The sequence below is a fragment of the Mytilus edulis genome, chromosome 6, assembly GCF_963676685.1.
Source record: "Mytilus edulis chromosome 6, xbMytEdul2.2, whole genome shotgun sequence".
NCBI classification, from domain to species: Eukaryota; Metazoa; Mollusca; class Bivalvia; order Mytilida; family Mytilidae; genus Mytilus; species Mytilus edulis.
The window spans coordinates 62388374-62403468 of NC_092349.1; the positions used below are offsets into that span (position 1 = coordinate 62388374).

The 15095-nt window shown below is 34.1% G+C and overlaps 1 protein-coding gene across 14 annotated transcripts in view; it reads left to right on the forward strand.

Moving 5' to 3' along the window:
• Positions 1-12883, forward strand: part of LOC139528055 (huntingtin-interacting protein 1-like) — a 49863-nt gene extending 36980 nt beyond the window's left edge. For 5 of the 14 annotated variants that reach the window (XM_071323858.1, XM_071323848.1, XM_071323846.1 and 2 more), the window contains 4 exons: positions 300-413; positions 816-851; positions 8802-8878; positions 11127-11263. In XM_071323858.1, coding sequence (XP_071179959.1) covers positions 300-413; positions 816-851; positions 8802-8846 — 195 coding nt within the window. In that variant the 3' untranslated portion in view covers positions 8847-8878; positions 11127-11263. Of the gene's footprint in view, positions 1-299; positions 414-610; positions 654-815; positions 852-8801; positions 8879-11126 lie in introns of those variants that run through there. The other 9 variants (XM_071323860.1, XM_071323856.1, XM_071323855.1 and 6 more) reach the window with 7 other exon arrangements.
• Positions 12884-15095: the final 2212 nt, after the last annotated feature.

The window sequence follows — 15095 nt, forward strand, 5'->3', positions numbered from 1 at the left end:
TAGATCAACCCATAAGAATTATATCGATTGTCTTGTTTAAACAGTGCGTCTACACGAGATACAAGTGGCAAGTCGAAATTGTAAAGTGTACATTAAACACAAGAGTAATCATACGAAATTTTAAACAAAAATATCAGTGGTAAATCAGGTCAGGATAAAGAGGGAGCATAAGCCCCCCCCCCTTCCCACCTCCACACCCATATTGACTTACATCCCACATCTCTTTTTATTCATATTAATGATGTAAAAAAAGTGAATTAATACCAAATATAAATAAATCAATTTAACACTTTTTAAAGGTGCGAGTACTTGAGTTAGAAAAGGAATTAGAAACGGAGAGGTACAAGCTTGGAGAAATCAGAAAGAAGCATTATCAACTTGCCGGGGCGAGTGAAGGCTGGGATGAGGAAGAGGTAAGGACTGTACATTAAATACTTTCCTTTTAGTCAAACTAACTGTATGACTTGCGATAGGTAGTAAGAAAAATACGAAAACAAGATTTTAAAATATTAAAATGAGCTCGTTAAAACTTCAGTTTTACTCAGATTGGAAGTTGGAAGAAAAAGTTGTATACCTGTATGAAAAATAACTTTTAAATTGATGAATGTAGATTAAACCTATCAATAAAAAGAAAACTGCAATGTGGAAATAAGGTAGGAATTGTATCATCATGAAAGTGTGAGGTCCGTGAGAACCTATGATCACGTTTCTTCAGGTTTTAAGACTATTACCACACTTCTTTGCTTTCCTGTCAAAGTTTTGTTAAATAATTTGTGTGCTGTGACAAAGAGCTTATATGACATGCTTCACTTCAGGACCAAGAGTGTGACACTGAATCACCAAGGCAACCAGTGAGTCACTGCACTGTTTTAATGTATTAAGAATATTCATGGCTGATCAAACTTTGAAAAACTATGCATTTATTTTGAATTTTAATAAAAATAAATTTCAAATGTTGGTTAGGAAGGAAATGAGCCATGGATATTGTACAACACTCTTATTACTAATACATATGTTTCTTACTGATGTCACATGTTATTTGTTTGCTTATTTCCTCCAATCATGATGCAGGATTTCTTCAAAGTTAGATTTGCCACTCTGAAATGCCCAAATAGGAGTTTTGGGAGCTACTGCTTCATTGTTAATCACACATACAATTTGCTTCCAAAGACAAGAACTAATCTGTTTATAAGTTTAACATAGTATACACTATAATTTAAGGCTGACCCCTATGTAATTGTGTTTAAATTGAACATGACCTTCAGCCTGATCAGTCAAAGAAAAAAGTGAATCTAGAAAAGGAAGAAGTGATTGCATCATGTATTGTGAGGAAATACATGTACCTTATTTTACATAATAATAATATTAGGATAGATAAGCTAATTACTTTAGAAGACTTTCAAGACTTGCAGACTTTACTTCATCTCAAATTTTATTGCTTAAGGATGTACTTGGGTGAGGTTTTGGATTTTATGTCAATAAATACGTTACCATCATAAATTCTGAGTGCATCCATCTGCGCAAGTCTGACAGGCGGAAAACCCCAAATAAAAATATCATCCAATGAGAAGAGGGATGACCAGTGCCCGTATAACCATGCCTTTATATCATCCATTTAATTTCCGCCTGCGCACCAAGACACACGTATTTTTGTATTATTACATAACTTACAGAGAAGACTAAAGTTTTTTGTTTTTTATATATTGAATATCGTAGGTATCCCCATACCATTATTTATTTGACATTTTTTGTTATTATATTGTTGTTATAAGTGTTTAACTTCATAATTATTTAATTATGGAGTTTAATGCTCCCAGTCCTTACGAGGCCATTACAGGTAACGATGTTTTCTTAGACGGTTCATTACCTTTTCCTGTGACCGTAACAGCGGTAGGGCAGGGAACCCCTCCTATTAGTAGTCAATTAACCGACGTTTTTACTTCGGTGACTACTAAGACCGGACAACAGACCCTGCATGCAGGTTCTGTCGGTTACGATGGAGGTGTCCCTACCACTGCTACGGTTACACACACTTTTTCTAGGCCAGTTGACACCACAGGGTCCATTTCATCTTACCCTGGTATCTCTATGGGTTTAAACTTACCTGGTTCTAGAGCACCAGCATCCTATTGTGGCTTAACTTTACCGGCATCAGCTAGTAATGCCATGTCATGGTCTAGACCTCCTTGGTCTCAGGGTTATCCTTATTCAGGCTTTTCTGGTCAGGGTTTTCATGGTCAAGGGTTTCCTGGTCAAGGTTTTCCTAATCAGGTTTTTCCTAGTCAGCCCTTTCCAGGTTTCTGGCCTTATTGTGGACCAACACCAGTTATTGTTCCACAGAGTACTACTCCTAATCTGTCAGTTCCTGCTCCTCCTGTAGCAGTGTCTAGTAGGAGTAGTAGTATATCTGTACCTGCTGCTCTGCCTACCTCTTCTGTTGGGCATCAGTCTAATCAGGTAGCTAACTCTGGCCCCTCCTTAGATGGGTTCAAGAGTATTTTGGATGATTTTCGTCAATCTATTTCTTCGGAATTGACTTCCTTCTCCAATCGCCTGTGTACACTAGAGAACAATGCCAATAAGTCAAGTTCTCCAGTGATTTCACTCCGTCCAGATCATGACATTGAAAGTGATCTGGAAGACAGTGATGAGGAACGTTTTTCAGTCGCCCCAGGCAGCCAAGAAGAAGGGTTTACTTCGGATGAAGATGACAACTCAGTTCAGGTTTCTCAACCTTCTGTTCCTGTGTCTTTAGCTTCATCTGTAATTGGTCAGTCTTCTACCAATTCTGGTAAAGAACCAGAGACTGAAGATGCTCCTTCCTCCTTGAAGGATCTCAGAGATTCTGTCTATACTATCATGAGAGATGTCAACAAGGTGCCTTTTCAGTCACCTCCCAGACCCAAGAAATTAACCTCCACCTTTGAGGCTTCATGTGGTCTGTCTGTAGATGATAATAAATCTCATAGTAGTTTTCCACAGTCTAATCATATGTCCAACTCTTTACAGATCATTAATGATGGGATTGTGTCTAATGAGTCCCAATTTTCCCAGATTAGTGGTTTCGGTCTGGCCTCATTCTCTGAGCAGTTCCGCTCGAAGGATTATGAAATTTTTGACTCTACTTTGGGTAAACTAGTACCCAAATGTGACAAAGTATTATCATCTACTATTTCTTCTAAACCCACCGATGGACTGCGTCTTACTCAGTCTGTTTGGTCGAAAACAGAGAATCTTCTTAGAAACGCTTCTCATGTTCTAGGCACTGCTGAACATTTCTTATCAGCAGTTGCCCCAGTTCTCAAAGACTCTTCTCTTCCACCAGAGGTCAAACCTTTCCTATTACAGGTAGACAAGGCTTTGGGTGCCTCACAATTGCTGATTATGGGTTCCATCGCCAACTGCACCTTATCCAAAAGATCTGAAATTTTGGAGAAGGCAAAGGTGTCAGATAATCTTAAGGATGCTCTAATCAAGTCTCCTTTGGATGAGAAGATATTTGGGTTACCACTTGATGAGGTACAGAAACACCTCAATCAAACTCCAGTTCCAGTGAAGGTAAATGTATCTGTTTCGGGAAATAATTCTAAACGAGGTAGTTATTCTCTGCTGGAGGCTCATCTTATAATTCTCAGGAGAAGAGGAGAAAAATCAATAATGATGGAGGTAATAAACCTAAGAAATCTTCAATCCCTAGGTCTAAACCTAACAGTTTTAAGAGAGGTGGCAAGAGGGCCAACCCCTCTTCCTAGGAAGTTGCCCCTCGTACGTTACTGTCAGAACCCAATCCAGAGATGTACTACAAAACTCCTCTTTCTCAATTACCAGTAGGGGGGAGGTTAACTCATTTTCTAAAAAAATGGATAAGTATTACCTCAGATTGTTGGGTTCTGTCAGTAATTCGAGGGGGATTGACTCTTCAATTCAAAGAACAACCACCTCTTTCACCTGTTCCTATCCCACTGTCCAATACTCAAGATCCACAGAAATTTCTTCTTCTGTCAACAGAAGTAGAGACTCTTTTGACAAAGAGGGCAGTGGAGGAAGTCCCTGTATCTTCAATAGATCCAGGTTTATATTCTCGTCTCTTCCTTGTATCGAAGAAGACCGGAGGAATGAGACCAGTCATCGATTTGTCTATCCTCAACTCTTATATGATTATTCCCCATTTCAAAATGGAGACCAATCGTTCAATAAGAGCTTCTATTCTTCCAGGTATGTGGACAACATCCCTAGACCTGACGGACGCTTATTTTCATGTTCCAGTTTGCCAGTCATACCGCAAATTCCTTCGGTTTGTTTGGAACAAAAGGGTTTACCAGTTCAGGGCTCTCCCTTTTGGTCTGTCAACTGCACCACTAGCGTTCACCAAAATTATGCAGGTAGCAATTGCTCACCTTCATTCACAGGCTATTCAGATTCATTCTTACCTGGACGACTCACTGATCAAGGAACTTTCTCCCGAGAAACTCTATCTCAATACAGATGTAGTCATCAGATTGCTGCTCTCTCTGGGGTTTCTCATTTCTTGGAAAAAGTCGGACCTCATTCCGTCTCAGGACTTTATTTTCCTAGGCGAACATTACCTTACTCATCAGTGCATTGTTCGACCTCCTCAGGAAAAGTTTCAGAATCTTTGTTCAAAAATTCATCTGTTTCTATCTCAAAAAACAGTCACTGCTCGCCAGTTTTCACAACTGCTAGGTCTCTTGAATTCTCTAGCCGATGTTGTTCCACTTGGTCGCCTTCACATTCGACCTCTTCAATTTTATCTACATCAACATTGGCTCCCAGCTTCACAGAATTGGGAGTTTCCAGTTCCAATCATTCATCAGGAATTGTGTCCTCATTTGGTTTGGTGGACTTCTCAAGCAAACGTTTTGAGAGGCCAACTTCTGTCCTCTCCAGTTCCAAATCAGACTCTGTTCACAGATGCCTCCAACCTCGGTTGGGGAGCTTATCTGGAAGGTCTTTCAGTGTCAGGAGTGTGGACTCCAGATCTTTTGAAGGAACACATCAACATACTAGAAATGAAGGCAGTGCTTCTTGCCCTGTCTCATTTTCAGTCCCTACTGCAGAACAAATCTCTGGTTCTAGCAACGGACAACACCACTGTGGTGGCTTATTTGCGAAACCAAGGGGGAACTCATTGTTACGAGCTGTATCTTTTAGCAAGAGAAATCCTTCTTCTTTGCAATCAATTCATCTATTGATTGTAGTTCGTCATGTCCCAGGGAAACTCAATGTGTTAGCAGATGCTCTGTCAAGAACACTTACTCCAGTCAATACAGAGTGGGAACTTCTACAATCAGTATTTCAGGCAATAACCCTTCAGTGGGGGTCTCCCCATGTAGACCTGTTTGCAACAAGCCTCAATTACAAAATTCAAGTGTTCATGTCTCCTGTACCAGATCCGAAAGCTTACGCAGTGGACTGCATGAGTGTTCCTTGGGACGGGATGTTCGCTTACGCTTTCCCACCGTTCAGATTTCTGTCACAAGTTCTTCAGAAGATCTCAGCAGAGCAAGGGTTGATCATTCTTATTGCTCCAGCTTGGCCCAAACAAGCCTGGTTTCCAGATCTTCTTCATCTATCATGTGCTCGTCCACTGGTGCTACCAGTACGACACAATCTTTTGTCCCAGTTCAAGGGCAAGATACTTCATCCCAATCCAGAGAAGCTACATCTTTTCGCGTGGCTTCTCTCAGGGATAGCTTCAAGGAGAGAGGTTTTTCTGAATGCGCAGCCAGACATCTCTCCAGGGCAGTCAGAGATTCCACTAACATCGTCTATGATGCCAAGTGGACTATCTTCAGTAGTTGGTGTAGTGGGAAGGAAATTGATCCTTTCCAAATTTCTGTACAACAACTAGCAGACTTTCTGATCCACCTTTTTGAAGAGAAAGGATTATCTCCCTCTACTATTAAAGGCTATAGATCAGCTATTTCTAGGACGATTCAACTGTCTGGAGGTCCAGACTTTGGTAATGATGAATTCGTTTCTCTTTTAGTTAAGAATTTCACTCTTGAACGCCCTAGACAGAGAGTTTTAATCCCGTCTTGGAATTTGAGTCTTGTTTTATCAGCTTTAAAAAACCACCCTTTTGAACCTGCGGAAAAGGTTGACATCAAGTTTTTGTCGTATAAGTGTTGTTTCCTTCTTGCCTTGGCTTCTGGTAGAAGAAGAAGTGAAATTCATGCTTTTTCCACTGCTGATTACTGCCTTCGTTTTAATAGGGATAAGTCATCTGTTACCCTATTAACGGATCCAGCTTTTTTAGCCAAAAATCAAATTCCTGGTAGAGGTTCAGAACCGATAGTGATTCCAGCCCTTCCTGTTGATTCAAGTTCTAAAGTACTCTGTCCTATCCGAGTCTTACTTTTGTATCTTCAGAGAACTCAAAGTCTCCGCACCTCCTCAAATTCCAGGTTATTTATTCCTATTAACAAAGGAAAACAAGATTTGTCTGTAAAAACCATTTCATCTTGGATCTGTAAAACTATTCAATTAGCTTACAGTTTTTCTAATGAAGAACTTCTGAATAGTATGCATATTAAAGCCTATGATGTTAGAGCTATTTCTACCTCCTGGGCCCTGTTTAATAATGCTTCTTTAGAGGAAGTCTTATCTGCAGGATTCTGGAGAACTGAAAATTCTTTCATTTCTCATTATCTGCAGTCTTTAGCTACTCAAGCTCAGAGTTTGTACTCCTTAGGACCTTTAGTTTCCGCACAAAGAGTTGTCTTTCCTCCTGCATCTTCTGGTTCAGGGGATTCAGCTTTGTGTTAGATTCTATTTTTCACTCAGAATTTATGATGGTAACGTATTTATTGACATAAAATTGTACATTTTTAAAGTAAAATGAGATTTTATTAAATAAATACTTACCATCATAAATTAAAGGTCCCTCCCAACCTCCCCTTCATCCCCTGTTTTTTCCTATGGCTTCATGCTTACGTTGGGAAATTAAATGGATGATATAAAGGCATGGTTATACGGGCACTGGTCATCCCTCTTCTCATTGGATGATATTTTTATTTGGGGTTTTCCGCCTGTCAGACTTGCGCAGATGGATGCACTCAGAATTTATGATGGTAAGTATTTATTTAATAAAATCTCATTTTACTTTAAAAATGTACAAATTTGTGTCAAATGTTCGGACTCCTTGGTGTTTTTCCATACAATACAATGTAAAATATTTTGCCCCATAACACCCATTTATTTTTTCACATAAGACTAAATAGCTCATGAAATGTCATTTTCCAAAATTTTAGAAGAATCTTTATTTTCTTTCTTTTGTTTTGAGACCCAATAATACCAATGCAAATATAAGGTAAAAGTCCGAGTCAGCCTTTTCCCGCCATATTTTAATTCTCAAATATCTCGAAAAGGAGGTCCATGACCTATCAATATTTTTAGCTTATGTTTATCCTTAATTGATGCTCTACCAGCTTATAGTATCAATTTTAACTTCTTAATTCATTAATTTTCACCTAACCTTACCTAAGTACATCCTTAAATAATATATGTATTATTATATGAATTTAATGCTATATTAACATTTACCTCTGCATTTTAGTGAGTTAGTAAGATTTCTGGTTATTTCTTAATAAATGTATGCCTGAATATATAAAAAAAATATTAGCATTAATGTTTATGTATAAATATCTGCCTTATCAGCCCTCAAAGTAGCTTCTGAAATGAAGTTGCCAACTGGCCACCAGACATGAAAATTTAGTGGCCAACTCAAAATTTCAATGGCAAGGAAATAATTTCAGGTTGCCTACATTTTTTTCTAGCTAAAAAACCTTTGTGAAATAAAAGTAGTAAGTTTTGGTTTTTATGCTGTCGAGGGTAAAAATAGTCTGTATAAATCAACCACATGATTTATTTAATTTGATTACATTGTACATGTTTTATGACAATCTGCAACGTTTAGCGGTACCCGAAGCCTCAGTCTAGTAAAATTCTCATCAGATTTGTGCAGAAGCACTGGTGATTGCCCCATCAGTCAAGTGAACACCTGAAATCGTTAGCAAAATAGCTGGTATATTATTGAATCGATGAGAACAAGTTACCAAATTGTCGCCGACCTTGTTTCATCTGTTTATTGACGAAATTGAGAATGAGGCTCGATTATGTGCTTTCAATAAACACAAACTATAAATGCCAATGGTTTTCTTTCTAACGGCACGTTATAGTCAAAGTTATGACTGACTGCTAAAAAACAAAGACAGATAAATCTGTATCATTTGCTTACAAATGACCTACAATTACCTTGCAATAAAGCGCTGACAAGATTAAGCTTAAATCTAAAAGATGCTTGAAATACAATATAAATTTGTGTTACTGTTAAGCAATCAGACTATTTTTAAAAACCCAACTCGGATCAGGGCCAAATTTCCGAAAATTTACGGTCATCATGTCTTCAATGTTCTAATGGCCCTTATATGAAGTTCCAATGTTCAATATGTGTATATATTATGTATGACATAAAACAACTTTTTTATGATTTAAAATTGTTCCAATGTTACAGAGATAGTGACCTTTCATTTAAAAAGAGACATTATTTATATTTGTTCACTTGAACAACATTTTCACTTATCTTATAATTTGTGCATGGTCTTATCATTATTTTGTGCAATACTTTGAATTATCAGGTTGGTATCCCTTGTAAATTTTGCATTTAATTGTAGAGATTTCATAAAAGGTCCTTAAATATATTACTATGTAATTTCAAAGTGTGTCATTTCTTGACAAAAAGATAACAGAACTACAGATAATTTGTTTTACATTTTAAGGGTACCCCATCACCACCACCATTGGAGTTTGATCCATTTATGTAGCGGGTAAAACAGAACTGTCCATTTTGTTCTGGGTAAGACAGGCATGTCTGTCTTGGTTTCAAATATTTTAGTTTAGCATATTACTAAAAACAGCTTGAAAATGTTTTCTTTGTGTTGCATTAAGCATGGTTAAAGACATTAGGTGTTTACCAACAGTATTTTAAAGTAAACTCTTAGATCAATAGCAGGCATGGATTCAGTCCCCCCTCCTTTCCTCAACTAAAAAAGAAGTGTTATAAAGGTAAAATTACAGCAATATTTGGGTAAAAATGAGGTCCTCTTATACCTTATTCTCATCAGTGCCTCCCCCTGAAATCCTGGATTTGCATCTACATAAGTACAATACGTATCAAGCATCTGTGTGTGTATAATGTTAAATTCTGAAAAACCAGGTTGTTGCTGGAAATTATGAATCTTATCTATTGAAATTTGGAATTTTGTTTGTTTAATGTAAAAAAAAATAGCAGATTGTCATTATGGAAAAATATCTTACATTTGAATTTATCTAGTGTACCTGTAGTTTGATCTATAGTATAATTATGTTCTTCCTTCAGACTTTATTTGTAGAATAGTCTTTACTAACTATAAGATGAATAAAAAGCCAGATCAAGAGCAATTAAAACAAAAAATGAGTCAAGATTTTAATCTAAAAGACAGGGAGTACCATAAAACTTTAAAAGTAGAATTTCAAATACCTTTAAAAAAAGATATACTGTGAATTCATTTATTTTGTATGAACCAATTGTGGAATGGTAAAGTAAAATCTATTTTAACAGATATTTGATATATGCTAGTTGAAGGACGCCTATGGGTGCAGGAATTTCTCGCTACATTAAAGACCTGTTGGTGACCTTCTGCTGTTGTTTTTTTCTATGGTCGGGTTGTTGTCTCTTTGGCACATTCCCCATTTCCATTCTCAATTTTAACTTGAGGAAACTTGTTGAAAACTACGATTGAGAGTTCACCATGCATGAGAGTTAGTACAGAATGAACAATAGTGAATAAACAATAAAGAATAGCAGGCTTTCAAAAGTTTGGCTTTGAGCATTATGAAAAAAATGTAATGTATAGAGAATTTCTGAAAGCATGATCTGGATGAAAGTAGTCAGCCTGTTTATAGTTTTAATTGTATATTGAAGATAGTTTTTATTGTAAATAACTTTTAGAAAACCAGCTGTATTGCCCGTCACTGAGCACACTTTTTTCTGGACTACATACTCAATAATGAATTTGGTTCTTATTTTGAAAAAAATTGGTTATTTTTTCAGTAAACTGGAAATCACTAAGAATCAGTTTAAATTGTTATAAGTTAACACCACTGTAACTTATTAAGCAGCAATAATAGTGGAATTCAGATAATTGTTATCATTTTAAGCCATATTCTTTAATTCATTTGAAGTCGAGTAACACAGATTTTTTCCTTAATGTTTATTTTATAAAGTTGTTTTTTACTTTCTATTTGATTATTTTAAAAATTCATATCACATCTCCTTATATTTTTTTGAACCTGGTTCCATGCAATGTTTTAAGTAGGAATGAGTAGAAAGCTGACATTATTATTTATGGTAATCTCAAAACAATATCTTTTGTATTCACAGAAGTAGACAGAATCTTTTTATAACACTAATCTTGAACTTGGCCTTTTTCCGAAAAAAAGGAATGCTCATGAGAACACAGTTAATTCGTAGTGCATTTTTTTAGACAATAAATTCAAATTAAAAAAAATCGCACCTGCTCTATCTCAAAAATATTTTTTAAAAGTGTAGTGTACGGTACTACTGGTGGGACAAATAATATCAAAATTATAGAAACTTCTACCAGCTCTAACTCAAAATATTGACAACTCTGTGTTAAGGGGGTCTAAAATTCAGTTTGACAGCTTCAGACGTAATAAAATTTGACCTTTTTGAACTGGACCAAATCACTACTTTACATAAAGATTCAGCACCCAAATTTTTTTAACATGTAATTTCATCCCCCTACTTAATATTTCATGCATTAAATATCAAGAAATATATTGGGAAAGTGTACCAAATTAAAAATCAAAGTTATACACTGTTCACACTAGGGACTATATTTGTAGACAACGAAAACCAAAAGACGATAACTGTGTCCTTGGACCTGATGTTGTATATCACTGTAATCTTGAACATGACCTTTTTCCGACAAAGAAATAAACCTGATGTTGTATTGCACTGTAATCTTCAACTCATCTTTTTCAGACAAATTAGTAAACCTGATGTTGTATAGCACTGTAATTTTGAACTTCATCTTTTTCAGACAAAGAAGTAAACCTGATGTTGTATAGCACTGTTATCCTTGGCTCTTATCACCAAGCTAGCTAAATGTTGTGTCCTGTCGCAAGTTCGGAGAACTAAAACGGGTTCCAGCTTATATGCTTTGGTGACCAGTACAGTTGCTATGGAAACCATTAACATATCAAATGTTTGATATTGTATTTTTGTGGACCAGCAAATAAAATGATTTGGTTTTAACGCTTTTATTAGTGGTAGCTATGTTTATATAAACAAACTGGAACTTTTCTAGCATTTTCGTTTGTTCATTGCTAGTAAGTGTGCTGATTAGTGTATTTTAAGGATTTGATATTTATGTGTTTTATCAAATAAGTGTGTATGAATTTAGAATGTGAACTGTATGAAAGAGTATGCATGTCTATGTTACATATATATATATATATATATATATTTACACTTGGTTAATTGATTTAATAAATGAAGTATATACAAGTATATTTTGAGGGTGCAGGTCCTTTTCCTTAGATGCAGTCATCACCTAATAATATTTTATGAAAGTTGTATGATTATTTTGTTTACTTTCTGTCTCATGGTATTCTCTGTCTATTCTCAGAATAAAGTACTTCTCAGAATACGATTACATAGTCAAAATATGATAACATGGTAAATTGATATGATTACAGTCAAAAAATATGATTACAAAGTGAATTGATATGATTACATAGTCAAAATATGATTACATAGTCAAAATACGATTACATAGTAAAAAAATATGATTACATAAAAAATAAATATGATTACATAGATATTATTTTTATATTTTGTTGCAGTTTGTTTTTAATTTCATTATATCTATTTATATCTTAATATATTATGTTTTATTGTTGACATTTTTAATTGATTATGATGGTAGTCATAAAAAAAGGCAGATTTGAAATGTAAAAAGGTATTAAAGATGGTCGTTTTTTTTCTATATAATTTTTGTTATTTTCTTAAAGTTTTTGTTAAGCTGTTTATGTAATATCAGTGAGTGACCAATTTATTAAATATTATTGTATCATGATAATAACTGTTTTGACTTGTGCTATTCTGGATTCACATCAATTCATGTGCAAGAAAGTAATTCATTTCAATATTCCAAGTAACCAGATCATGTTCAATTAATGACATCATGGCATAAAGATGATTTATTATGGACTTCCATTTTGATTTTTCATCGGAGTTCTGTATTTTTGTTAATTTACTTTTTACAGAACTAATTTTTTTTTAATGTTCAATATGAAATCAAAGTTTATTGATTACTAATTAAAATTTCATTGTGTGCTCTATTGACAAGTGCTAACAGCATTTTTGGTGTCAAATTTCTAGTCGCTAGAAAGGAAACGTGTAATATTTTATATTTTCTATGGCATTGTTATTTGTTTTGTAGATTACAGATAATTTGTTTTGTATCTCCTTAACCTATGAATCTCAATTTATTCTATATATATGAAGTGATCAGTAATTGATTAAACTCAAATCCTATTAAATAAAGTCTGGTGAATATTGGTCCCTTTTGAAATTATGAAAATTTAAGATGAAAAAATATTCTCCAATTAACGCTTAGTATACATAAGTTTTCAAATGAAATATATAGAATATCTTAAAACATAATATGTTCCATTAAATCATAATCATGTAAATCATAATCATGTTTTGATTGTTGCTATATTTACATATTATACATTTTCCTTTTGCTATTTGTAACAGCTACATGTATCATATTATACCAACACAAATAAAGATGATCAAATCCTTCATTCAAAATAATATTAGTTACATAGTGTGCTAGTGACCTAATACGGTATATATGGGGTCAGTAAATTCCATATGGGGTGAGAGCGAAGCTCGAATCCCCATATGGAATTTACTGACCCCATATATACCGTATTACGTCACTAGCATACTATGTAACGAATTTATCTTACCGACTATCTTAACATGTGAAATTAAGACTAGTGATTCTCAAAACGAGCAAGTCTTCAATACTGTTAGCATTAAGAAAATACTCGGCCATTGATCCTTCAAAAAACAGATGCCAACAATAACGACTTGTAAGGTTTAAATGTGTTTTATGAATTTATTTCAATCTTAATCATCAATTTCTTCGTCTGTTGGAACTTTTAAGTTATTTTCTCAGTACCGATTTGATTTTATAAAGGGACATAACACCATAACTAACCGTGTATGAAATAAGCCCCGCCTCCTTCTTACCTAATATAGAATATAAAGGGACGTAACTCCACTACTAACCGTGTATGAGATAAACCCCGCCTCCCTACTAACCTAATATCAAATATACACGGTTTGCACGCGGATGCTTTTAACCAATCAGATTCCTGGAAATGTATAGGAGGTAAGATAATTAAGAATACACATTACTGAAAGCTATATTATGTGAAATTTTGATGCAATGGATTTTTCAGAATTAAAATAATAATGCCATCATTTACAGATACATTTTGTAATTGAAAAGAGCTTACATGGAATAAAATATTCAATTAAAAATTCTGCACATATTCAGACTAAGTTTTGCTATGTTTTTCCTCCTACATGTCAAGAATCATTGTAAAATGTTAGCTTACATTTTTGACTGGATATGAATTTCATACAAGAAGTATTACACATGAAGCATATTTGAAAACAATTTACTTGGTGAAAGTCTCATTATTTTTCGTGCAAATTTTTTTGTAGAGTTAAAATTTAAATTATGAAATATAAATTACCAATAAATTCATTGCCATGATCATAAACATAATATTTATTAAGAATATGTGAGTTAAGTTAACATCATTATTTATTTATTTTGTATATTTGCGATGATATGAACAGATTCATGTTTATTTTTGACAGTCTTAAAAAAATGATTTTATCTGATGTTGATTTAAGTTTGTTAGATTTTACCATGATTTAAGTTTTTTCACTTCTGTATAGAGAAGTTATTGTTAAATATCTTTGACAAAAATTAGAAGTTTTGAAATCCTCACAACACATTGTGAAATGAATCCAATCTAAGAAACTCAGGACAGTTTTATGAATCAACATGCATTTTTATTTTGATTTAACAATCTTCTTTTATGATTAGACTGTAAAATATTGGAGTGTCTATTTCCTTTCATTTTTTCACAATGTAATAATTCATAATGTAAATAAAACCATATAAGAACAACTAACAGCCTGAGATAAGTATTTCCTGAAATTTGAAATTTACATAGCTTACTTAAAACAGCCAACAACAAATGCATATATATTATGAAAATAACTACATGTTTTCAAAATTTACAACTCTAAAAGCTTTGTACAACAAATGCATTAAAAAACTACTTTAACATTTCTCCACTTAGGATAACTTCTTTTAGATTTTGAAAAATACCACATCCGAATTTTTAGTTTAATGAAGAATTTTCTGTTTTCTGTTTGTAACTTAGTGCTAGCATAAAAATGTATGCTGTGTCTGTGTAATTCTGTGTATTTATAAAACACTGTGTGAACTGTGTGCAGGAAAAATAATGTGTGTCATGTGCTCATTGTTTTTATTGACCGTGTTTTGTTGAACAGATTTTGTTAATTGAATTATAATGTTTGTTATTTAGTTTTCATCTTCCACAATTTATATCAGAAAGGAACTTATATTAGTGCCCAAATGGGTTTCGTCTAAATATTATACAATTTTGTCTTTAATTAGGTCATGTCTGACATTTTTTTTAAAAACTGAAATTCTCAGAGATTTTCGATTTGCAGTGAGAAGGAGATTTTCAAAGGTGAATCAGGTATTCATGATATTTACTGAAAATATTTATTTTAGAAATTGAAAGGAAATATTTAACAAATGACAGAATAAAACATACATGTGTTGACCAATTTGAGACTTCAGTACTTTTAGAAAAAATAATACAAGTTTTTAAACACAAACATTCTCCAGTTTTAATTTGATATTGCCCAAGTTCAATTACTT